This window comes from Carcharodon carcharias, chromosome 16 (genome assembly GCF_017639515.1).
Source record: "Carcharodon carcharias isolate sCarCar2 chromosome 16, sCarCar2.pri, whole genome shotgun sequence".
NCBI lineage: Eukaryota > Metazoa > Chordata > Chondrichthyes > Lamniformes > Lamnidae > Carcharodon > Carcharodon carcharias.
In genome coordinates this window covers 55,783,930-55,807,987 of record NC_054482.1, presented here as the reverse complement: position 1 = coordinate 55,807,987, position 24,058 = coordinate 55,783,930, and the positions used below count along the sequence as shown (strand labels likewise).

The 24,058-nt window shown below is 44.0% G+C and overlaps 1 protein-coding gene across 1 annotated transcript in view; it reads right to left on the bottom strand.

Moving 5' to 3' along the window:
- The window catches only part of LOC121288946 (leptin receptor-like), a 90,865-nt gene that overhangs the window by 2,844 nt on the left and 63,963 nt on the right, over positions 1-24,058 (bottom strand). Inside the window, exons 12-14 of the mRNA XM_041207813.1 lie at positions 22,097-22,198; positions 16,438-16,543; positions 931-1,006 (exon numbers count right to left, since the gene is read on the bottom strand). Of these exons, the coding sequence (XP_041063747.1) occupies positions 931-1,006; positions 16,438-16,543; positions 22,097-22,198 (284 nt within the window). The remainder of the gene's footprint in view (positions 1-930; positions 1,007-16,437; positions 16,544-22,096; positions 22,199-24,058) is intronic.

Here is a 24,058-nt window from a genome sequence, read left to right as displayed (position 1 = left end):
AAATTTCTGGAGTTTCAATCTGTATAACTGATTTAAAGAAAAAGGAACAGACTAGTTACCTCTTTCTGGTAGAGCTTTGGAGTTTCAGATGAATTATCTGTGGTTAGTTTTTAATGAATTGGAGAGTCACAATGATGGCTCAAGATCTAGAGGTTAAGTTCTGTGCTATTCTGTAGTCAACTGTTGGATAATGTGAGGGTGACGGGGGAGCAGGCTTGGAAATGCTGATCTAGTGAGGTACTCAGCACCCAGGCCAAAATGGATGCATAGTCTTTTTCCAACAACTCCCTTTCATTTTGATAAGAATCGAACTGCTTGGTGATTGAAAATGAAGCATTTATTTAATTTCTAACATAACTAAAATTCACTTACAGGCTAGTTTCAAGGCCAAATACCCAACACTCACTCAATGGAGAACAGTATGTGGTTTCAACTGATTTTTTTTATCATTTGAAAGAAAGATTACAAGTTACTAGTAGATTTGCTCAAGAATGCAAGAATGTTGCTTCAATTTAAGAGATCTTTATGGGAGAAGATGTTATATTCAATGATAAAAATGTTTACACTATTTATTTGATCCAATTCCCTTTATTATACAATTTCTTTTAATCAATTCCAGTTATATGTTATGCTACATCTAAACTGTCTTAACTCATCAATTAAATTATTCCATCATAATCAACATCAGGTATGCAATAGTGCCTACATAATCAACAAAAAATTATTCTTTCTGTGTAAGCATTTCCTGTTAACAATTATTCTCAGTGCAATAAATGCATATTAATCTCTACACAATCATTCTCAAGTATGCATTAAACTCAATTTAATCAGTCTCAGGTAAGCATTAATTTCTGTAATCAGTTTCAAGTGTTCATTATTTATTATGTTTACATAAAAATTCAAAAAACATAAAAAGTAAAAAAAACCCACCTTTTTAAAGTCAATTCCTTGAGCCCAAGAGCATTTGTTAGGATTAGGGACCTCTTTCCAGACAAGATTTCTTATTCTGAATGCAAAGAATGGTAGCTATTAACTTCATCACACCTCAGATACAAATTCTTAAAACTTTTGATGTAACAATCTAAGCAGAAGTAATGAACGAGAATCTGTCTTTATGTTGCAACTACAACTGATTCAAGTTGTCCAATAAAGGAAGAAGCATACATAGGGCAGGATTTTCTGTTTTTGAAACAAAGTGACGTGGCGGATGGGTTCCACAATACGTTTTCCGCTGGTCGGAATGCTGCGAATTCGTGCCCAATTCCACACTCGGAATTGTTAGCTATGTACAGGCAAGTATTTCTCCAAGTCACATGGTGAGTCATGAACTGATTCATACACCTAACAGGGTCAAAGGTCTGGGTGCCATATTTAAATGCCACCCGAGCACACACATTTCACTCTCTCTAGCCCAGTTGTCTCCAGGAGACCCACAGAGATGGCTGCCAACAAAAAGGTGGCTGCACCCAGTTTCTGCCACAGTGCCCTTCAGGCATTGATAAGAGGAGTACGGCAACACCAAAACGTTGTCTACCCCAGGGGTGGCTCCAAGAAGCACAACAGCCTCACCTCTCTGGCCTGGGAGGCCACACCAAGCCAGGTCAGCCCAACTGGCCACCGCACCCCGAAAGCTATCCAGTGCAGGGAGGGGATGAATGATCTCATCCACTCCACCAGGGTAAGTCAACCTTCAGCGCCCTCCAATCTCACACTCTCATCATGGCATCTTGAACTCAAAGGGCCACACTCTTCAGGGATCTCACACATTAACAAGGAACAAATATCAGCATTGACTGCCTCACAGATACTTTCACACCACCAACCTTTTAATCTACCATGCTGGACAAACTCCTAACCATTCTCATCATATTCCTTTCTTTTGTCTTCATGCAGTCCAAGCTTGCCCACAACAGAAGGGAAAGATCCCAAACTGGAGGAGGGGCGGCCAACATCATACCCTTCACCACATTTGAGAAGGATGCCACGAAGCTGGCTGCGGAGGAGGGGGAGGGGATTTACTTATTCCAGCAACCTAGTACAGATGAGACCTCAGAATTGATCAGATCCTGACATTCACAGTGAGTGACACGAAATTTTGTGTTATGGCTGCTCATGAACTAAATCTATCTTCTCTCCCTTATAAGCACCAGCAGATCTAGGCATGGGGGGAGGGCCAACATAAGCCCCAGCCCCCAGACCACCTCAGAGGAGGGAACTGAGGCAGCATCCAAAGAAGACATGTCGCTGTGCTCGCGCGCACCCTCCACCAGCACAGAGGCATACACCTCGGTGGGTCATAGTTCTAGATTGGGCTTGAGATCACCTTCTGGAGAAAGCCTCACTAACAGGTCTCCACAGCAGTTGGAGGTATTGACATCTCGGGTCGCTGGAATTTGGAGGACTGCTGGAGATCAGGCATCTACTGAGTCCAATTTATATGATGGGCCTCTGCGAGCAGTTGCCAAGACAATGCTGGAGATGCAACGACATTTGGCCGAATGTCAGACAGAGATACAAGAGTCACTCAGCAGACTACAGCGAAGGATGGAAGAGTCTATCTGCATTCTGTCTGATGTCGTGGCTCTGACATGCGAGTGCCTCGAGGTGACCAAGAGAAGGGTGGCAACCGCCATGGGAACCTTAATCCAGCAACTTCTGTCGGATTTGTGCTCAGTCGTGGACTCCATGGCTGCAGACATTGATAATATGCATCAGTGGCTAGGCAAGTGGGGGGGTGCGGAGCACCTTGACCTCCCTTCAGGTGCCCCTTCTCCTTAAAGAGTCAGGGTGGGGCCCTCAGGCACCCACAGGGAGGATGAGCATCAGTCAGACACCCTGGGGACCTCCACACAGGACACTCCAAGGGTATTCAGCCGCTACAAATCCCCTCTGCCTATGAGTCCATCCACTCCAGCTTCTCAAGCCAAGGAGGGTGCATCTGCCCCTGGGCAGGAGACATCAGGCCAGGGCCCTCCGGGCATCGGGCCACCAGAAGATACCTGCCAATATCATCACAGACATCAGGATAGAGCAATCAGCAAGCTGCCTCCATCTCTGCTGCAGGTGTAGGGGCTGCACCCAGGCAGTCGTAGGGTTAGAAAAATTAAGAAATATTGAAATCACTTCTGAGTCATGAGTGTGCAACTACTGTAGATATCTTGCACTTCTGTTAATACATTTGATGTTAATGAGAATGCTTTGGTCAACTGATTACTGCATTATTATTATTGATATATGTGTCCTCTTATTGCGAGGGTGAGCCATCCGTCCACTCAGTGATAGTCTCCCTTTGTGAGATTATCATTCACATGGTCAGCCTCAATGAAGATAGTTTATGGTGATGTCAGGGAGGATGTGTCAAAATCTTTATTGGAAGTGTGTGCTAAAAGCATTTATAACCCTTTTTGTTTGCGACACACCATTGTGTGAGTGCAGCTCCGCAGCCTTGAAGGATTAGCTGCAGTTGTGTCTCCTCTGATAGTGCCAAAGGACAAGATCTGGACAAGGGGATGATATCCCCAACCATGTTCTCATCTCATTGGCCGCTGTAATTTCTAATTAATGTGGCAACGACTGCATCAAATTCTTTGATACAGTGTTCTCACTGTTGTATCGGCTTTCACTTCCCAGAGCGCATGCATACAAATTGCACCACTGACCTTTTTCAGAGATCATGGCCTGGTGAATCATGAGGATTGATGGTGCAAGTCCAAATGCTGAACTTGCTCTCGATTTGACTGGCTGAAATTCACTTTCAATGCAGTGGAATGGCATTAAGGGACAGGAGGAATGTGACCATACACTATTTACTTTTTACATCACTTTACTCCTCCTGGAATCTGGTGGCAATGAAAGTGGCAGGGGCACATCTTCAACATTGTGCTTCCTCAATGTTATTGTCGTGAGGAAGCTGACTCTAATCTCCCTCTTCAGATTCCTGTCCCTTTGCTTCTCATCCTCCTCCATTTCTCCCTCTGGCAAGGGACCACCCCTTTGAAGCACCAGGTTGTGAAAGGCACAACATACGGCCCTATCTGGAGTGTACTGCAGAGCCCAACCTAAGTGGCCTAAACATCAGAAGCACATCTTCAGGATGGCCATAGTCTGTGTGATTATGGATCATATGGAGCATTGCGCTTCGTTGTTAACTCTCCTCCGAGGCACTCTAAAGCTGATGCAAGGGTGTCATGAGCCATCATTTGAGCAGGTACCCCTTATCCCCAAGCAGCCATCCCTGCACTTGGTGAGAGCTTCGAAAATGTGAGACAACTGGGAGTGACTCAGGGTGTATGAGTCATTGAAACGCCCAGGGTACATGACACAAATGTGCATTATGTGTTTCTGATAATCGCACACCAATTGAACATTGATGGAGTGCAACGCCTTCTGGTTGATGAACATCAGGGGCCGATGTTATGGAGCCCTCAAAGCCACATGGGTGCAGTGGGTGCAGTTGATTGCACCCTGCACTCCAGGGAAACCTAAGATAGCTGCCAACCCATTAAATCTAGCAGCCTGGATATCTTCATCAAATGTAAACCTGACATGTGACCTCCTTGATGGCACCATGATCGCCTCGATCTGTCCATTTGCGCCTCAGATGCAAGGCTGCATCAGCAACAAGGCTAGTAGGGCAGAAGCCACTCGAGACCATTATAGTGACTTTTCATTTGCAATTGTGGGCTATTCATTAATCTATCAGGTCACTGATAAAAGGGCAAAACAATAATGAAGCCTAGGCTCAATGCTGCTGCCTTCTTGAGAGTTCTCATTGGATGAAGGAGGAGGAGAAGAAGGGACAGGCACTGCCAAGGGCAGCTTCAGGAGAAGGCTCCATCTGAGTTCCAGGGTCCAGGAGAGCCCCAGCAACAACATGAGAATCAGGAGAATAGACCCATACCTTGGAGGTGACAAGATGCCATCCTTGAGACTTAACACCTCAGTCCCACAGAGGTTAGAGAAGGTTTGAATGACATGCGCCACCTTACTAAACTCAATCTTTCAATCTCAAATCTGGCATACTAATTAAAAATAACATGCTCATTATTAATGATTGGATGCCCTTTGGTCTGTTATGCATGCCAATTGAAGAAAGCACATGAGAGTCTTTCATTGATAATATGGCATATATGCAGCAGCTGCACCTCCTTACTGGTTGCCTGTGTTCCCAACTTTCACATTCCTGTGTGTTAATGTTGAAAGGGAGCACCTGTTATGTGAAGCCAGTGATTCCTGAGTCCCCTGTTACAGTGTAGGAAAAGGCAGTTCCAAAGGCAACCTTCTCATGGAAGTCTTCCTATTTGTTCTGAGCTGACTCAATTTCTATCTTGTGCCTCTAAGAAATTTGAGAGTGCCCCTTGAAAGGGCTCCTTAGTCCAGCAGTGCGCTCCTCCCACATTGCCTCTGTTCCTTCCTTTGCAGATTAGTTTCTAGTTTCGATTTCAAACTGCACCATTACTTTATTTATGCAAGATGGTGGTTCTTCACGTTTATTTTGAGACCGGCTTCGACCCTCCCCTGACAGTGTTTTAGTCTGTCCAATTTACCTGGAATCTCATGATATGCAGCTAGAGCTCCCTCCTGTTATTCCCCAGTCTCCCCCTGTAATACTGGATCCCATTGTTGTTGTGGTCAACATTCCAACTCTCCCCCCCGAACCCATCACTGTTGACATGCCCATTCCCCATTTGGGCCTTACCCCTCTCCATCTAGAGGATGTGTGCATGGTCACCTTCAGAGGAGTACGCCCCTCCTTCGCAAGAGAGCTTTGAATACCCTCCTTATTATGTTTTCCCCAAGTAGAGGCTGGAGATGCTTCCAATAACCATGACCATCCCATCTTCAGCCCAACAAAGTGCTAGACAAGCTCATGGACACCGACTGTGAAAATCCTCTGCACACCAAGCTATGCCTAATCCCAACTGAGCACAAAGGCTCCCTGGAGCAGGATTACATAGTCCTGTAGCATAGCCTGTTGCACCCCACGACTGTTTCCATTCTCTTACTCCTGACTGTGAACTCCAGGGCTGTGTCTACTCTCTCACTCCTACATGTTGTTCTCAGACTAAGCACTCTAACTTTCAGTGAGTTCCCCAGTGCCTTCATGACTGATCACAACACTGTCTTCCTTTCCCGCCCACCCACTTTCATAAGTCACTGTGTAACCCACCCCTCTTATGCCACACAAACACACACTCTCCCTTTCCTATTCTGGAGTCTGCGTACAGCCCCTCCCATTCATACATGTGGAATCCCATCCACCCCATTATGTGCCTGCATTTCAGTTTCCCCTGTCGAGCTCCAGCTTCCTGCCCCTCGATCTCCATCTGCCTGTCATTGCTCCCGCAACCCCCTTCCAATGCCAGCATACCCCTTTTCCACTCTTGGGTCTATCATCGTTCCCCTCTACCAATCCCTGGGCAACACCCCTCTGGGTCACAAAGCAACTAAGGAGGCAAATTATGTTAGCCTTTAATGCAGGGGGAGTACAGGAATAAAAAGGTCTTACTATAATTGTACAGGGCTTTGGTGAGACCACACCTGGATTATTGCATGCAGTTTTAGTCTCCATATTTAAGGAAGAATATACTTGCATTGGAGGCAGCACAGCAAAGGTTCACTAGATTGGTCCCTGGGATTGGTCCCCTGAGAGGGTTGTCCTGATGAGAGGCTGATTAAATTGGGCCTATATTCTCTGGAGTTTAGAAGAATGAGAGGTGATCTCATTGAAACAAAATTCTGAACGGAATCAAACCCACTGACAAGGATGATGAGGTTGTTGTCTGGCAAGGGCTGAACAACAACTCTCAGACACTTCTTTCTACTTCCTCCTGGACCAAGACCCTACTACCAAACATCAAGCAATTGTTTCCAGGATTGTCACTGACCTCATCTCCTCTGGAGATCTTTCCCTAGCTTACCACCTCATACTCCCCCAACTCAAAACAGCTCGCTTCTACCTCCTTTCCAAATTCCACAAACAGTACTGTCCTGGTAGACCCATTTCAGCCTGTTCCCATCATAATGAACTTATTTCTTCCTATCTTGACTCCATTTGTTTTCCCTTGTCCAAACTCTTCCCACTTACATCCATGACTTTCCTGATGCCATATGTCATTTCAACAATTTCCAATTTCCTAGCCTGAACTGCCTCCTCTTTACCATGGACATCCTATCTCTCTACTCCATCCCCCACCAGATCAGCCTGAGAGATCTCTATTTCTTCCTTGAACAGAGGTCTAACCAGTCTCCATCCGCTACCACCCTCCTCCGCCTGACTGAACCTGTTCTCTCACTGAACAATTTCTCCTTTAACTCGTCTCACTTCCTCCAAAAAAAGGTGTTGCTATGAGTACCAGCAGGGTCCTTGTTATGTCTGTCTTTATGTGGGTTATTGGAACATTCCTTGTTCCAGTCCTACTCAGTCCTCCTCCCCATCTCTTTTTCCAGTGCATCGATGACTGAGATCAGTGCTGGTTCCCGTTCTCACCCAGAACTGGAAAACGTAAACAACTTTGCTCCCGATTTCCAACAGTCTCTCACCTTCACATGGTTCATCTCTGATATTTCTCTTCCCTTCCTCAACTTCTCTGTCTCCATTTCTGGGGATGGACTGTCTACTAATATTCATTAAAGCCCACCAACTCCCACAGTAACCTCGACTATATTTCCTCAGAATCAGCCTCCTGTAAGGACCCTATCCCATTCTCCCAGTTTCTCCATCTCCATCGCATCTGTTCTGATGATGCAACCTTCCACAACAACTCTTCTGATATGTCTTTCTTTTCCCCCAACTGAAGATTGCCCCTCCACTCTCAACTGTAATTGACAGGGTCCTCAACTGTGTCTAACCCATTTTCCACATTTCTGCTCTCACCCCTTCCCCTCCCTCCCAGTGATAGGGTCCCTCTTGTCCTCACTTGTGACCCCACCAGTCTTCACATTCAAAGGATTATCCTACACCATTTCCGCCACCTCCAGCATGATGTCACCACCAAACAAATCATCTCCTCCCCTATTGGCATTCCAAAGGGACCATTCCCGTGACACCCTGGTTCATTCCTCAATTACCCCCAACACCTTGCTCCTTCCCGCAGCACCTTCCCATGCAATTGTAGAGGGTATAACACCAGCCCTCCTACGTCCTCTCCTATCACCATCCAAGGCCCCAAACGCTCCTTGCAGGTGAAGCAATGATTTACTTGGACTTCTTTCAGCATTGTATACTGTATTTAATGCTCACAATGCGGTCTCCTCCACATTAGGGAGATCAAACACAGATCGGGTGGCCACTTTGCGGAACACCTCCACTCAGTTTGCAAGCATGAGCCCTAGCTTCCAGTTGCTTTCCACTTTAATTCACCACATTACTCTCTCACTCACATTTCCGTCCTTGGCCTACTGCAGTATTCCAGTGAAGCTCAACAAAAAGTTCGAAGAACAGCATCTCATCTTCTGATGAGGTACTTTACAGCCTTCTGGATTCAATTTTGAGTTCAACAGTTTCAGACCATGAACTCTGTCCCCCATCTTGATTCTTTTTTTTTTGCCAAGTGTCGGCTTGACTCTTGTTTTTCATGTTTTTGCTCTTGGACAGAGCTGGTCATTATTCAGGCATTTATACTCATGATGGACAAATGCTTTGTTTCTTTACTACATGCATAACAACTCCCTTTGCCTTTTTCCCATGACATCTTTAACATTTAATCTCTCCTGCCCTCTACTCTACCACAGACTTTCCAATTTGTTCTTCCTCCCCATCCCACTTTTGATGGCATAGAACCCATCACATTTTACCCTCCTTCAGTTCTGAAGAAAAGTCACATTCGACTTGAAATGTTAACTGTTTTTCTTTCCACAGATGCTGCTAGAAATGCTGAGTATTTCCAGCACTTTCTGTTTTCATTTCAGATTGCTGGCATCCGCAATATTTCACTTTTATTAAGATTCTGAAGGGGCTTCACGGGGTAGACACAGAAGTTGTTTCCACTGGCTGGGGAATCGAGAAAACGGGAGCAAAGTCTCAGGGTAAGGAATCCAACATTTAAGTCTAAGATGAGGAGAAATTTCTTCATTCTAAGGGCTGTGAATCTTTGGAATTCCCTACTCCGGAGGGCTGTAGATGCTCTAACATTGACTATATTTAAGGCTGGAATAGACAGATTGTTGGTCTCTTAGGTAATTAAGGGATATGGCGATTGAGTGGGAAAGTGGAGTTGAAGCCATGAATATACTGAATAGCAGAACAGACTCAATGGTCTACTCCTGCTCCTATCGTGCTGTGTTCACACCTGTAATTTAATGTTCTTTATGGAAAATTCATTGAGTCTACAGTGATGTGTGCTTTATTGGTTAGCTTGTCTTTTGGAAAAATACTGGCTGCTTTCATAAATGTTGGTCCTCTCATTACCATGTTTAAAACATGGTTCAAAAGTATTGTTACATATGAGAGGCTCCAAAATCTAGCAAAAGCCTGAGCTTTAACAATTTGAACACCTTGGGGGAGACGGTGGCATTCTGGTAATGTCTAGTAACTGGACTAGTAACCCAACCAGAGGCCCAGGTTAATACTCTGGAGACATGGGTTCAAATCCCACATGGCAGCTATTAGAAATTCAATTAAATAAATCTGGTCCTGAGTTTCACGTTTGGCGTGCGAAGTCAGTGGACCCAAAAGTAGGTGTAGAATCCCCTCCCAGGCAAGATTGTGATTTCATGCTGGGTGGCCAATTAAGGCCCGCCCAGTGTGAACCACATCTTTTCACTGGTAGAAATGGCCAGGCGGGGGCAGGAGTCTGTCGGGTGCTGGGTCCAATGGCGCCCCAGTGGAAGATTCAAAAGCAGCAGGGGCAGCTCCCTGAAAGCTGCCACGGGGCACAGGGGGAGCTGTCCAGCTTGAGGAAGAAAAATTTGTGTGGAAGAGCAATGACATCTATACCTGCTGGGCATGCCAGGCAGGAGGTCAATTCCGGTGGGCACTCAACCCCCTGGTTCTTGGGTGAGTGCCTGGGATTCTTGTGGAGGAAGTTAGTGCCAGGTGGGACATCTCGATACCCAGGGGTGGCAAGAGGAGGCCACTGCACATCACCAAGAAGGCAAGGGCTGAGGTGGTAGCCCAGGTCAGCGGCCATGATGTTGTGCAGCTCACATAGGTGCAGTGGCATAAAAGGTTCAATGATCTGCTGCGATTGGCAAGGGTCAATACCGAGTTGGCATGGATCTGTATGGAGGAGTGTTAAAAGTTGGCCTTCCCTCCATGGTGCTCAGGGGTGTAAGAGTCTGAGTGCCAACTGTCAGTGACATCATCACTGGCCAAGGCAGTGAGCTCTGGCTGCTTGGCTTGATTGCTTTGCGGGTTGAGGGCCATGACTTGGATGTGCCCTGCGAGGTGTTCCTCAGGTTGGGTTGGCCAGAGTGCAATGGTGCTGCAGGGAGGGAGTGGAATAATCAATGCTCCTCTGTCCTTTCAGGAGAAGAGAAGCCATAACAACATCAAGAGGTCAAGGACAGGCGAAGACCCCCTCAAACATTATGATTCTGACGAGGTATGAGAAGAATGCCCTGGAGACAGAGTGCCAATGCCCAGTTTGGTTCACCGGTTATGGAGAGGCAGGGGTCTCTGATGAGGGTAAGGGTGCAGTGTACAGATGCAAGTGTGTCGGTGTGTGTAAACATTGTTGTGTTGTCTCATATGAAATGGAAACCCCAAACCTTCAGTCCCCATTGTTTATTGAAAGATGATGGCACCATGATGCAAAACTCCACTGTCTCACCAGCCCACCTAGCATTCACAGTGACAGTGTGATGACTGATACTACTGACATGTTGTTTTTCTCCCTTGGAATTGCCATCCAGCAAACGATTGCAGGACCCGGAGGAGCCACCCTTGACACCAGAGGACCAATGTCCATCAGATGTATCTGCGTTACACCCCCTCTCTGCACCAGGCACCAGCACAGATACAAGTACCTCGGTGGTCATCGTCGGCTACAATGTCAGTGGACAGTGGGAAGGGCATGGCCCACTCACATGAGGAGGTGATGGAGGCAGGGTGTGCCCAGGGCACTGGCAGGCGGAGGACTGCTGGAGACCAGGACCATGCTGAGTCCGAGGCAGATGACAATTGTCTATTAGGCGGCTGAAACTTGATGTCCAGCAGGTTGATCTGGCGGAGATTCCTGAGGGTTTCCATGCCATGGTCTCTGTCATGGAGGAGTCCATGCGGAGTATGAGTACTGCATTGACTCTGAGCACCAAGCGCACTGCCTCCTCCATTGAGAAGAGTGGCGACTCTCACGGAAAGACAGCACCAGGAACGGAGTCAGGGGTCTCTGGGGTTGTGCTCAGACTTGCAAGCCCTCACACAGGCACTGACCTCAGGAGGTCACTGCCAGTGTGACAGATGGATGAGGCACCTAGTATATCTGCTAGGTGTCCGTCCATCAATAGCGAGCAGGAAGATCCGGAGAGACCTTACATTGGTGGACGAGCTTCGTGTCATCTCTGCGGGCTGCTCTCAGGACACTCTGGAGGGCGGCAGCAGTTCTTCTGCCCCTCTGCTAGTGACTGTGCCATCTGATGAGGCTTCAATGACTGAGGAATGCCCAGTATGGCGCTGGACGCACCCTCACAGGCAGTGGCGGTGCAGGCTCTGCTGGCCAGAGGATGACCACCAAGGTCAGCAGGGCCAACACAACACCTGAGTCAGTATGCTGCCTCCAATGCCTCTCCCAGCACGGGAGGGGCACCAAAACACAGCACTCGCAAACGTCTGTTTAAATCACCGTGAGCACAAGAGGGACTATTCATGGGTGATCTTCCATTCTGCCATCATTTGTCAAGCTGTTTATTGGTGTGATTGTTAATACCTTATAATTGTTATGTTCATTGTCTGTAATTGCCAAAAGCATATAAATATTGCTTTTGTATTAATGGCCTGAGTATGCTTCACTTGTTTTATAGATGCAGGGCATGGCAATATCTCATGTTGGACTTGAGGGGCTCTAAACTTTATTGCACAGCTCCTGAGCAGACTTTGGGTTCAATGGACCAGGTCATTACAAACATTCAATAAGGAGGCGGCAGCCCTGGCTTGAGGTGAAAGCAGTACCTTGGCAGCCTAGCTGAAGGAGCGTTGGATCAAGGCCTCCCTGGTGTCCCTACCTCCCTGAAGGATATGGAGGTCTGCTTCCACGTCCTCACCGCGTTCTTCCCCTGCGTCCTCTTCTGATCTACCACTGGAGTCATCATCTGTGGCCTGTGGAGCTGCCTTGAAATCCTCATTCTCCAGTGGGGAGCACCCCTCCCCCCCCTTGCCAGATTGTGGAGAGCTCAACATGTAACTACTATAAGAGACACACACTCTGAGGGATATTGCAGTGCTCCCCCTAAACAGCCCAGGCATCTGAATCTCATCTTCAGAAGACCTATGGTCCTCTCTATCACCACCCTTGTGAAGGCATGACTCCTATTATACCTCTGCTCTGCTTCAGTCCTTAGGTGTCGGAGAGACGTCATAAGCCACCTTTTCAATGGATAGCCCTTTTCACCCAGCAGCCATCCATCCAGCTGGGCTGGAGAGATGAACAGCCTTGGCACCTATGAGTGTTAGCGGATGTATGCACCATGGGAGCTGCCAGGGTACCTTGCACAGACTTGCAGAATGTGTGTCTTGTGGTCACAAACCATCTGCATGCCCATGGAGTGGAAGCTCTTCCTGTTGATGAAGGCACCTCTGTTGACGGCTCACCCGCTCGTGCCTTGATGGCCAAATGAGTGCGGTCAATGGCAGGCTGGATGCGGGGGAACGCAGCAATCGCAGCGAAGCCTCTGGCTTGCTCAACCTGGCTGGCCTCGTCCATCCGGTAATGAATAAATGTCATGAACCACCTGAACAGAGAGTCAGTGACCAGCTTGATGCAACTGTGGACAGCTGATTGGGAGACTCCACACAGATCCCCCACTGACCCCTGAAAAGTGCCGGAGGCATAAAGTTTGAGGCCATTGTGACCTTTAGACAGTTGGAGGTGACATATATCACCTGACATATGGAGATTGCTACATCGCTGCCTATACCTTCTGGCAGCAAGATAACAGTGTCTTCTGCGGCCTCTTCAGCCTTGGACTCCCTGCTGGCCCTGTGCCCTCTATGCCTGCGCCTTTCTTCCCACAGGTCGTTCCCTTTGATGCTGCCTGTGGACACATGGCCTCCTCTTCCTTCTGCCCCTCTCTTCCTCCTCAGAGGAGGTCCCAACAGTGGAGTAGACAATCCCCAATACCAGAGGAACAGAAAGCTGTCTGGTTACTGGAAGGGTCCACACGGTATGAATTCTCCAGGGACCATGGAGAGGCCAAAGAGTCCTGAAATGAAGGCTAGCAATGCAAAGGCTGAAGCTAAAAACAGAGGTAAAGCTGTCAAGTTTCATTAGGCAACCAGCAGTAAACTATCTCCTAAACACCTCACTATTCACAATGGCAATGCTCTGGACCCAGTTTATCCGGCCCTTGGATGACAATTTGTTGAAAGCAGACTGCCCACCTAACCATTTTGCCCATGCAATGAGTACGACATTGCATGGGCAATGTAAAATCTAGTGAATAGACTTTTAAATGGCCTTTATTGGCCCTTTACTTGTCAGAAGGTGCAGCTCTGACTCCCATGCTCACGTGCAATATTGAGGTCAGCAGGTATGCGCAATGACGTCAGGACGCACGCCTGGCGTCATTTTGCGCAATTTTATGTGCATTCAGATTGGATACATGCCAGACCCCGGAATGTAAAACTCAGGACCTGGAACTGAAAGTTAATCACAGTAATCGTGACCATGACAACTATTATGATTGTTGCAAAAATCCATCAGGTTCACTAATGTCCTTTCGGGAAGAAAATCTGCCATCCTTGTTTGGTTTGGCCTATATGTGACCCCATACCCACAGCAATGTGGTTGACTCTTAATTTCCCTCTGAAATGGCCTAGCAAGTCACTCAGTTCAAGGACAATTGGGGATGGGCAACAAAAGCTGGCCTTGCCAGCAATGTCCACATCCCATGAAAGAAGTTTTAAAAACTTGTGATGGGTAGGTGAGAAAATGAGACTTAGATGCTACACAAAGAAACAAATACAAGAGCAAAGGATAAGAAAATGCAAACAAAGAGAGTTTGACAATTAGCTATAGCTCGAGAGAAAAACTGAGAAGCTAAGGATAGCACATGATACAAATACTTTAATAGCGGAAATGTTGTTGCAAGTATTAAAAGAATTGTAGGTCTAAAGAATAAACAAAATCACTGTTTCTGCCTCCCTGTTGTAAATGAGAACTTTTCAACAATTAGGATGAAGATCAGAATCTAACATCTATAACATTATGTGGCAAATGTAAATACAAGATATAATCTTGTATAAAAACTCTACTGAAAAAGATTCAATGAAACAATCCACTGCTGAAATTATTACGTGATATTACTTTGTTGAAATCAAAACAATCTGTAAGAGCAGAAACTCTGTCCTAAAAATTGAATGATAGTGTCAGCAGAAAACAAACCATTCAAGGTAAGAATACCTTAACTGGTGTGAAGAATATAAACAGCATTCTGACCTCAATATGAAAAGAGTTTCATTTCAAACAATAAGCTGTTCACCTGTTTAAATGCATTCAATGGTATCCTGAAGGACAGGTGATATGGTGCAGCTGTATATTATTTTGCTCTGATTTTATCACCTATTGGACCAAAGATAAGTGGAAATTGATTTGAAGTTTCATTGATTCTACTGATTGCTGTAGTCTGTGTACGTAAACTGATACCATATCACCACATATGTGTCCTCCTAATTCTACAAATAAGATTATCTTGTTTTTTCTCTCAGTTAATTTTAAATTAAAATCAAAACACAGACCTTTAGAACAGGAAGTGTTCATTACATACAACTAAATGATAGCTTTCTTTGCAATAAGTTTTCAATATTTCAAATTTGTCCTTGTTACATGTTTTGTATATGAGCGGTAACACATTATCTAGTTTTAGGTAATCATTAAAAGCTATTGCAAACATTGAACAATTCAACCTGCAAGTTTTTTTCTGCTTTTCTGTAATCATTGTGGTTCAGATCAAAAGATGAAGCAATGGATATAGAGAACCAAAATCAACTATAATTCTTCTTACAGCAACAAAGTTTATCTTAATTTACTCATGTAGAATTGAAAATGTGGTAGTCAGGTACAAAAAAATAACCAAAAAAGGCTAATGGAATCTTCACCTTTATAATTAGAGGGCTAAAGTATAAAGAGTAGGAAGTTCTGCTGCAGCAGTATAAGGCCCCTGTTACAACACATCGCCAGTACTATGGACAGTTCTGGGCACTGCACATTAGAAAGGATATGTTGGCCCTGAGAGGAGTGCAGATTCACCAGAATATATTCAAGGTGCCAATGGTTTGTTTATGAGGAGACTGCATAAACTAGGCTTGTGTTCTCTGGAATACACTGGGCCGAAGGGCCTGTTTCTGTGCTGTATAACTCTATCTCTATGTCTAAGGGGTGAGTTTATTGAGATTTTGAGAATTTCAAAAAGAATGGATTTGGTCTATAGAAACTTTTTTTGCTGGTGGCAGATTCTAGGGCAAGGGGCATAGCCTTCAAATCAGAGACAGACCTTTCAGGAGAAAAGTTAAGAAACACTTTGTCACGCAAAGGGTGGTATTATTATGGAACACTCTCCCACAAAAAACAATAGGTGCTAACTCAATTAATAATTTTAATTCTGAGATTAATATATGTTTGTCAGCCAAGGGTGTAAAGGGATATGGGGGCAAGGCAGATGGCTGAAGATAGGATACGGATTAGCCATAATTTTCCTAAATGGTGGGACTGACTCAAAGGGATCAATAGTCTACTGCGGTTCCTATGTTCCAAATAATCAGAGAAAACTGCTTTGGTGAAATTACAAACTGTTAATAAATATTTGAGTAGTAATTTTCTACTATTTTCCCATAAATTAGGTTTATTATTTGTGTCAGGACCTGGGCAATATTGGGAAGACCCCACATTTGTTGTGTCCTTGCCCTAAGGTTGTGGTAGGCTTTCTACTTGAAATATTGTATTCCTTGTTGTCATGGTTCTAATAAAACAGTAAAATGTAAATCCTAGTAACTATACTAAAATAGTAACTCCTGTCCGGAACCTCACCATATTTATGCAAAACCTGATTTATTCTTGAGTTGGAATTTTAAAAAAAATTGGCTGCTACAAACCATCAAAAAAATCTCAAAATCCATTTTTCTTTGTGATAGCTGCACCCATTTCAGAACCACAGTCTGAAGAATCAGAAAGTGACAGTTTGAATCACTCTTTAAACCTATATTAGAAAAGCAACAATTTCAGCCTGAATGTAAGTGAATTTGAAGACTTTAACATTTGCATATCTAGGAGTTTTAAAATATACCTGTGCTTAGATATTAGGACGGTTCCAATCAATAAAACTGATGATAAAAATACAAGCGGTAGAATGACGTTCTGCATTCTGTCATTGTTGGCCCTCGCCACCTCTCCTAAAAGAGAAATAAAATTTGGCATGTCATAATATAGTACAAAGAAAATTACATGAGTATCCATTAGCTTCTCAGAGTTGTGAAATACTAAGTGGTGGTTATTAAATAAAATCAATAGAAACTTTCCCCTGATAGTTTGCTGGGTAAGTACAGGCCTCTACAGATAAAAACAAAAAACTGCAGATGCTGGAAATCCAAAACAAAAACAGAAACAGAAATACCTGGAAAAACTCAGCAGGTCTGGCAGAATTGGCGGAGAAGAGCACAGTTGACATTTCGAGTCCTCATTATCCTTCAACAGAAATAAGTAAAAATAGGAATGGGGTGTAAGAAAAGCCCCTTAAACCAGCTTATATTTCACCCCTTTCCTATTTTTACTTAGTTCTGTTGAAGGGTCATGAGGACTCGAAACGTCAACTGTACTCTTCTCCGCCGATGCTGCCAGACCTGCTGAGTTTTTCCAGGTATTTCTGTTTCTGTTTTTGTACAGACCAGAATGGTTCAATTTCCAGCTTGTGCACTGATCACGGAGGTAGCAGTGGGAGTGCTCCAATTGAAATCAACAGCTATAATATAAAGGGAGGTGGGGGAATCAGCTGTTGTCCCTGTTCTTCTTTGCTGTATAGGTGTTTGATGTTGAATAACGTCAAGATCAAGTTCTGCTACGGGTCTCTCAGTCAAAAAGCCTGTTCACTCTTACTGTAGATCTCACAAATGAAGAATGGTTCGTTGGGCGAGTTAACAGAAAGTTCCTGGGATCTATGGAACCCAGCATAAGTCAGTGGCTTCAGGAGAAAAATGGGAAGGTGATCTTTTTGTCAAGTACCCATATCACAATTTGAATGCAATGTACATTATAGAGACATACACTTCAATTTGCATAAGACATTTTTTTTAAATCGGCAGCATGCATTACAAAAATGTACAATACCAACCCATGAGTCATGATGGCGTATACCATTATGGATTTTTCACGTGGAGGAATATAATGCCATAGAATGAATCATATCGCTATAATTACAATGTTACAATGCAGTGATGCACAATCTGGTCCTATTTTATTATCTTCAGGCTTCTGCTGATTTGCACTCCATCTATTATGTACTTTAAAATATCATATAAAATTACACACCAACTCATTCCAATGCTGTAACTTAAAGGTTTTGTGACCTTCTCGGCTAAGGTCCATGCTTATAAGGAAATCTTTAAATCCTGTAACACACTGCTAAATCTTTATTGTCTTCTATAAATGCAAAGCATAGTGAAACCTGGATACATTTTTGGTGAATGTTTCTGTTTGTTAAGATGAAGGATATTGGTGTTGTTACAGGTTTCCAGTGTCAGCATTAAACAATTCCAAGGTCAGGCATTGCTGATGCTATTTCAGAAGTAATTCAAAGGTTGCGAAGCATTTTGGAACATTGTGAGGACATGGGAGGCACTATAAAAATGGATGTTCTTTTTTATATTGGCAGTCAGGATGGCCGAGGTGATGAATGGAAAACTGTTACTTTCTGCAGCATCAAAGTGCTTCATTTCAACTCAACTTGGCCTCTCTTCTCCGATTTCACTACTCTCCTGTCCTTCTTAAATCTCTCATGTTCTATCTAAGTTCACGGCCCCCACAACTATGGCATCTCACTGGTCACTCCACTCCAATGGTCTCAATCTTGAATTGTCCATCCTTTACCACTTTCCTGTATGTCTCAGCACCCTATTCCCTTCCAATCTTTGCTCTCTCAAATCCAAGCAAACAGAGGTCAGCATACCCAGCCACCAGATAGCTATCTATTTGTTTCACAATTAAAATTAATTCATTATCTTTTTTTAATTCACTCATGGGATTCATTTATTGCCCATCCCTAGTTGCGAATGACGATATATTTCCAGGTCAGGGTGGCGAGTGACTTGGAGGAGAACTTCTAGGTGGTGATGTTCCCATCTGCTGCCCTTGTTCTTCTAGATGGTAGTGGTCGTGGGTTTGGGAGGTGATGTCTAAGGAGCCTTGGTGAACTCCTGCAGTACATCTCGTGGATGGCAAATGCTGCAGCTACTGTGCATCAGTGTTGGAGGGAGTGAATGTTTGTGGATGTGGTGCCAATCAAGCGGGCTGGTTTGTCCTGGATGTTGTCAAGCTTTTTGAATGTTGTGGGAGCTGCACTCATCCAGGCAAGTGGGGAGTATCCCATCACACTCCTGACTTGTGCCTTGTAGATGGTGGACAGGTTTTGCGGAGTCAGGTGATGGGTTACTCGTTGCACTATTCCTAGCCTCTGACCTGCTCTTATAGCCACAGTATTTATATGACTAGTCCAGTTCAGTTTCTGGTCAATGGTGACCCCCAGGATGTTGATAGTGGGAGATTCAGTGGTGGTAATGCCTTGAACATCAAGGGGTGATGATTGGATTTGCTTTTGTTGAAAATGGTCATTGCCTGACACTTGTGTGGTGCCAATGTTACTTGCCACTTGTCAGCCCAAGCCTCGATATTGTCCAGGTCTTGCTGCATTGGACGTGCACTGCTTCAGTATCTGAGGAGTCGCGAATGGTGCTGAACATTGTGCAATCATCAGCGAACATCCCCACTTCTGACCTTATGATGGAAGGAAGGTCATTGATAAAGCAGCCGAAGATGGTTGGGCTGAGGACACTACCCTGAGGAATTCCTGCAGTGATGTACAGGACCTGAGATGACTGATCTTCACCAACCACAAACATCTTCCTTCGTGCAAGGTATGACTCCATCCAGCAGAGAGTTTTCCCCCTGATTCACATTGACTCCAGTTTTGCTGGAACTCCTTGATGCCACACTCAGTCAAATGCTGCCTTGATGTCAAGGGCAGTTACTCTCACCTCACCTCGGGAGTTCAGCTCTTCTGTCCATGTTTGGACCAAGGTTGCAATGAGGCCAGGAGCTGAGTGGCCCTGCTGGAACCCAAATTGGGTGTCAGTGAGCAGGTTATTGCTAAGAAGGTGTTGCTTAATAGCACTGTTGATGACCCCTTCCATTACTTTACTGATGATCGAGAGTAGGCTGATGGGGAGGTAATTGGCTAGGTTGGATTTGTCCTGCTTTTTGTGTACAGGACATACCTGGGCAATTTTCTACATAGCCGGGTAGATGCCAGTGTTGTAGCTGTACTGGAACAGCTTGTCTAGGGGCGCGGCAAATTCTGGAGCACAAATCTTCAGTACTATGTGACCTTAACAGGTGCCTGTTTAAGGTGATTAACACCAAAAAAATGAACCTATTACAGTTATATCCATCATTTAGATTGGCCAACTATTGGGAAAAAAGAGATTTAAGAATTAAATCAATATAAAATATTTAACACTCAAAAGAGAGAAAAGGTAGATGGATAGAAAGCCCAAGCTATAGCTATTTGAACCACCTCATGCTAGTTTAGTGAGAAAATGAGAGTTGGAGACTAAATTAACAAATCCCCTGCCTGTTTCTGGCAGGAGTTCTGGTCACTTAAATCAAGTGCAAGTGAGTTATTCCATTCCATTCACAATTTTGTTCCCATTACCATACTGCTTTATTTGGACCCATTAATGAGATAGTTCAAGCAAGCCAGGCATCTGATAATCCCTAGACGTGGACAATAAGTTCCCAATGGCCCAGCAGCCAGCTTCCAAGTGGTAACAGGGAATGTGCAGGCATGACTTTTCCCTCTGATTTACCTCCCAGCACTGGAAACCCAAACCTTTTTCTTTAGCTGACTCCATTTGAGTCTGAAATGATAGTTCAAGTGAAAATATGTAATTGAAATGATTAGATGGTCAGCTTGTGTCAATTCCCACTATGTGGCTTTATAAGTTAAAAAGCTATTCCTCAGCAACACGGCAGAAGCCTTAAACTAAGGTCTATGTTGTTTGCTACGTGTGGATTGCTAATGGATGGTACTTTGTTCAATGGTTCTGAACAAGCCAGCTTTCTAGTATGAAATCACAATATTGATAAACATGATCTCTGCAATACTCCGGCACCTGCTCTTGTTTTGAAAAGAAAAATCAAGCTTTATAATGCATACCTTAATCTTCAACTGTTAAAGTTAATGTTGTCTTACTGGTTTTGAAAATGTTCCAGATTGCTCAGCACAAGCATTTAAACCTTTGCTCTGCTTCACTATATTTGTACAATAATTTGAGCTTTGCTGTAATTAAAGCAATCATGAGTGCCTGGAGCCAGACTATGACTAATACCTCATTTAATATAAAATCAGGCTTTAGATTCACTTTTAAATCCTTCCACTTGTCGCCTCCAGTACCACATATTTATACCCAAGTGCTTCTGGTGCATAGCTTTACCTAATTATGTTACTAAAATACCGGGTTTAATCAATTGGTCCCCACAGAGTGGATAGGCCAGAGAAAAACCATCCTACAAGATGCAAATTAGACACTGCAGAGTGGAAATGGGAGTAGAAAGGGAGAGCCATACTTTGCAGTGTGTAATAAAGTCTATGAGGATGTTAAATTGCTGTTCTTGAAAGAGATTGTTTATAATTAAGAACATCTTTGAGTATTGGGCAATTTTGATTTATGTCCATTGTGTCTTTTGTTTAGCAGGACACTGGCTTCAACAAATTAGCATCCAAAATCCAATTGATCAAATCAAACTTGATCTGTAATGCTAGCCAAGATAAGGTAATAAGAATTGGTATTGGTCTTAAAATTTCAGCTCAAAAATGAAAGATCAAAGAGGAACAAACATTTAGCCGTTAATGGGAAGTACGGGAGTGAAGAAGTTGCATGTGTGTGATGGGGCCGAGTTTGGGGGTAGGGTTAATGAAACATTTTTCTCATGATTTGCTATATCTTACACTTTACCCATCTATTTACTCTGCTGAGGAAAGTTTTGCAGCTACATTTGCATATAAAGTCTCCCAGCCACCAGCCTTATTGAATCCTGGCAATTTTACCTACACGTTACAATTTCCTGTAAAAGACCTTATGGGTCTCACTGTGTGTAGGAATAGCTTAGGTACATTTAAAAGTTGTTTCCTAAAGTGAATGAGCTGATAAACTAAGCAATTGAGAGCTGACAAGCTACCATGTCAAGAGAGAAAGAATCTGAAATGAGAGCATACAAAGGAGTGCACTTTTCCCTCAGGATGTAATTTATGATATTGGATATGTATTAAGTGCTGTAATTGAAATGAAGGTTAGATTAAATGGTTTAACAGTTATGTTTCTATGGCAGTGCAAGCTGAATGAAGATTGTGAGTGAAAGAGATGAGACAAATGCAGAATGGGAAAGGAAGTGTAAGTGAAGTCCCCAGCCCACTCCCTGGGTTTATATTGTGCTTTCCCACCAAATAACTCTGTAGCAGCATCAACTGAAGTCTTAGGTTATGCCTCTTATCTGCCCATTGACTTCTTTTTGAGACTTAGCTAAAATCAAAGAAATCTCTCAGTGTAAATTTCTTTCCCGTCTTCCTGTCGTACAATTTGTGTGAGTACATACGTGTTACACTACCATATTCCCCTTCCCTGCAAGTATCTGTTTCCAGTTAAACACTAGAATACAGGGGTCTTTTTAAATACTACCTTTACTCTTGATCTTCATATAAAAATTGCTTGGCTGTCCTTCCCCTTCAGGAAAAATTGGATATACTGTCAGTTGATACTGTATAGATGGAGAAAAATAGTCTGTAAAAAGAAAGGTAGAGCAATGGTAAACTTGAAGCAGTATTGTTTCAGTGAAATGCAAATATCACAACACTTAATTTGTATGACATATATACAATGACGTTTTTCTCTCTAATGTGATAGATCTGATTTTTAAAAAACTACAATTTTTACAGCTGCAAAAGGTTTTAAAATATTTAAGTATTTGAAGATAATTTCTGAGGTGGTTATACATAACTATCCTCTTTGTTCTGGCTTATGGAGACCCTCATATTGTTCAACACCACCAATAAAAAATGTTAAAAAGAGGGAAAAGTGTCCCAGCCAAAAATGAGTATAGGGACAAGTAAAAGGTCCCAGTTGAAACTGGAACTAGTGCATCATGGGCAGAAAAGGAAGTGTTTTCCTGAAACTAAGACCTGGATTTTCATCACTGGGGCAAGCTGAGTGGGAGTTTTCCTGACTCCCGCCTCAGCAGAAAGTGCCCACAAAGACCGGCAGCAATTTCCAGTCGGTGAGCTGGGGTGGGGCCCGCTCACCAACGCGTAAAATGACGCAGGGTGACGTTGGGCGTGCAGCCTGACGTCACCCCACATCAGTTAGATTCTCAGTTCGGTGGGCATGAAGCTGAGTTGGCTGCACACCCACTGAACTGTCAGCGGCCACTTAAGGTCTTTAAAAAAATAATTTACCTAATTAATGGAACTGCCTTTCCAACCTTATGGTTGGCGGGCAGGCAAAGAGCCCAAGGGCCTTCCGAAAAAGCATGAAACCTCATCCAAGGGCGGGATGAGGTTTCATGGGGGATTTAAAATGTTCAGAAAATTTTTGAAAAGAATTAATGGACATGTCCCAGCTCATGTGACAGTGTCACGTGAGGGGACAGGTCAGGAATATTTTTTTCTGCCTTTAATAACGTTTTCACACTTGAGCCGATCTCCCTGAGGCAGCACTCAGGGAGATATGCTTTCTTTCGTGAGCATGCGCAAAAGGGCGCACTCCCAACTCAGGGAATCCCCTCTCACCTGCACAGGGAGCGCACAGCGCTTCCGGGCTGATGTCATGCTGGGTGGCCTTAATTGGCCTGCCCACGTAAAATGGCGGCATGGCCCCAGCCAGGGGCACCAATCAGGAAGCCGCCTGCCTGCATCCGCTCCCGCACGATGCGTAGATGGGGGGAAAATGCTGCCCAGGGTCTTCATGCAAAATAGGCACAGAGCTAAAGTAGTTAGGAAAAAAAGCTGGATCAATATTCATTTGGGAATGGGACTGAGGGATAAATGGAAAGGTACAGATTGATATGATAGGATGTTGTGTAGAATATGCTGGGTAAATATACTGTCAGCCAATGGATCCCAGTCAATCAAAAATGTGTAATATGAGAAAGAAAGATTTGTATTTATAATATGCATTTCACATCTTCTGAATGACTTATGCTATCCACAGCCAATTGCTGACCTTCCTTTGAAGTATAACAACTTCAAATGGCAAATATGGCAACCAAATTCCACACAGCAAACACACAAAAATCAAATGGAATAAATAGCCAGCTAATTTATTTTAGTTCTGTTGCTTATGGACTAAGTGCCATGAAATATTTTTGAGAGATGAAATTGGCCTTCAATGGTAGATTAGACCAATGGATGATCAAACAGCAATCCATTTTACATTCTGCCCAATATTCTTTTCTATTGACGTCATTTTTCATTACTCTTAAAAAGCAATATCACTCCACTTACATCCACCTGCAGTGGAAAATGGGACCAGAATTTCTGTTGAAAGATGATACCTTCAACAATGAAGCACCTCCTCAGTACTGCATCACACATCAACCAATTACACAAGCACCAATTTGATTGTGACAAACTTACTCAAACACAG